Here is a 1,694-nt window from a genome sequence, read left to right as displayed (position 1 = left end):
AAAGTGTGGACACTTTGCCCCTTCTTAGAATTGTGAACAAAACACCCATGGAAGGAGTTACAGAGACAAAGTTTGGAGCTGAGACAAAAGGATGGACTATCTAGAGACTGCCACACCTGGGGATGCATCACAGTATCAGCCTCCAAATGCTGACACCATTGCATACACTAGCAAGATTTTGCTGTAAGGACCATGATATAGCTATCTCTTGTGAGGCTATGCTGGGGACTAGCAAACACAGAAGTGGATCCTCACAGTCAACTATTAGATGGATCCCAGGGCCCCCAGTGGAGGAGGGAGAGAAATTACCCAAGGAGCTAAAGGGGTCTGCAACCCTCTAGGTGGAACAACAATAAGAACTACCCAGTAGCCCCCGGAGATCATGTCTCTAGCTCCCCCCCCCCCCCCCCCCCGCCCCCGGAGATCATGTCTCTAGCTGCATATGTATGGGAAGATGGCCTAGTCGGCCATCAATGGAAAGAGAGGCCCATTGGTCTTGCAACCTTTATATGCCTCAGTACAGGGGAATTCCAGGGCCAAGAAGTGGGAGTTGGTAGGTAGGGGAGTGGGGGGGGGAAGTGAATATGGGACAGTTGGCATAGCATTGGAAATGTAAATGAAGAAAATACCTAATTAAAAAAAAAAAGAAAAAATAATAGCCAGAAGCTGGAAAGAACCGAGATGCCTCTCAACAGAGGAATTGATACAGAAAATGTGGTACATTTACACAATGGAATATTACTCAGCTATTAAAAATAATGAATTTAGGAAATTCCTAGGCAAATGCATGGACTTGAAGGGTATCATCCTGGGTGAGGTAACCCAATCAAAAAAGAACTCATATGACATATACTCACTGATAAGTGGATATTAGCCCAGAAACTTAGAATACTGAAAATGCTAGATACAATTTGCAAAACCCATGAAACTGAAGAACAAAAAAGACCAAAAAAGTGTGGTTACTTTGCCCCAGTACAGGGGAACGCCAGGGCCAAGAAGTGGGAGTGGGTGGGTAGAGGAGTGGGGGGGGAGGGTATGGGGGCCTTTTGGGATAGCATTGGGAATGTAAATGAGGAAAATATCTAATTAAAAAAACCTGAGGAAGACTTGAAAAGGGAGAGAGAGGAATAGACAAGTAAAAAACACAACTCCCTTTTTCCAGGTATAATAAATTCAACCATAAACGCACACACACAAACTCTTTCTCTCTCTCTCCTATAGATTGATGAGGTAATAGTTAAGAATATATTTATGTATACATAGATATTCTTAAATATAAGCACTAACTGTGAAAAAAGATGCCATGAATTTTGTGTAGAAAAGGACGGAAATGAGAGGTTTTGGAAGGAAGAAGGGGTACTGTGAAAAGTTAAAATTGAATTATAATCAAAAACTGTCTAATTCTCAAAAATATAATAGTTAAATTTGACTTAGCAGTCAAAATTCTAATAATGTACCACTGAGCTGATTCTTGCTTTCCTTTTGTAATAAAAAACGAGACTTTCCACCAGAAAACATTACACTATCATTTAACACACATAAAAATAATGAATAATATAGAATCATAAACAAAAAGAACAAAGCAATCACCTGGGGCTGCTCCTTGATCTGCAAAAAGTCTGGGTTCCTCAGTCCAAGGTGTGGTGGCTGTTTTGCCCTTGCGTTTTTTCTTAGCTTTATTCATGTATGAAATG

The 1,694-nt window shown here is 40.9% G+C and overlaps 1 protein-coding gene across 1 annotated transcript in view; it reads right to left on the bottom strand.

Annotated features, from left to right (window-relative positions):
• The window catches only part of Scml2 (Scm polycomb group protein like 2), a 90,730-nt gene that overhangs the window by 25,053 nt on the left and 63,983 nt on the right, over window positions 1-1,694 (bottom strand). The window contains exon 15 of the mRNA XM_021153348.2: window positions 1,591-1,674. Coding sequence (XP_021009007.1) covers window positions 1,591-1,674 — 84 coding nt within the window. The remainder of the gene's footprint in view (window positions 1-1,590; window positions 1,675-1,694) is intronic.

The sequence above is a fragment of the Mus caroli genome, chromosome X (genome assembly GCF_900094665.2).
Source record: "Mus caroli chromosome X, CAROLI_EIJ_v1.1, whole genome shotgun sequence".
NCBI classification, from domain to species: domain Eukaryota; kingdom Metazoa; phylum Chordata; class Mammalia; order Rodentia; family Muridae; genus Mus; species Mus caroli.
Note: the sequence above shows the minus strand (reverse complement) of the source record. Positions and strands in the feature narration are given on the sequence as shown.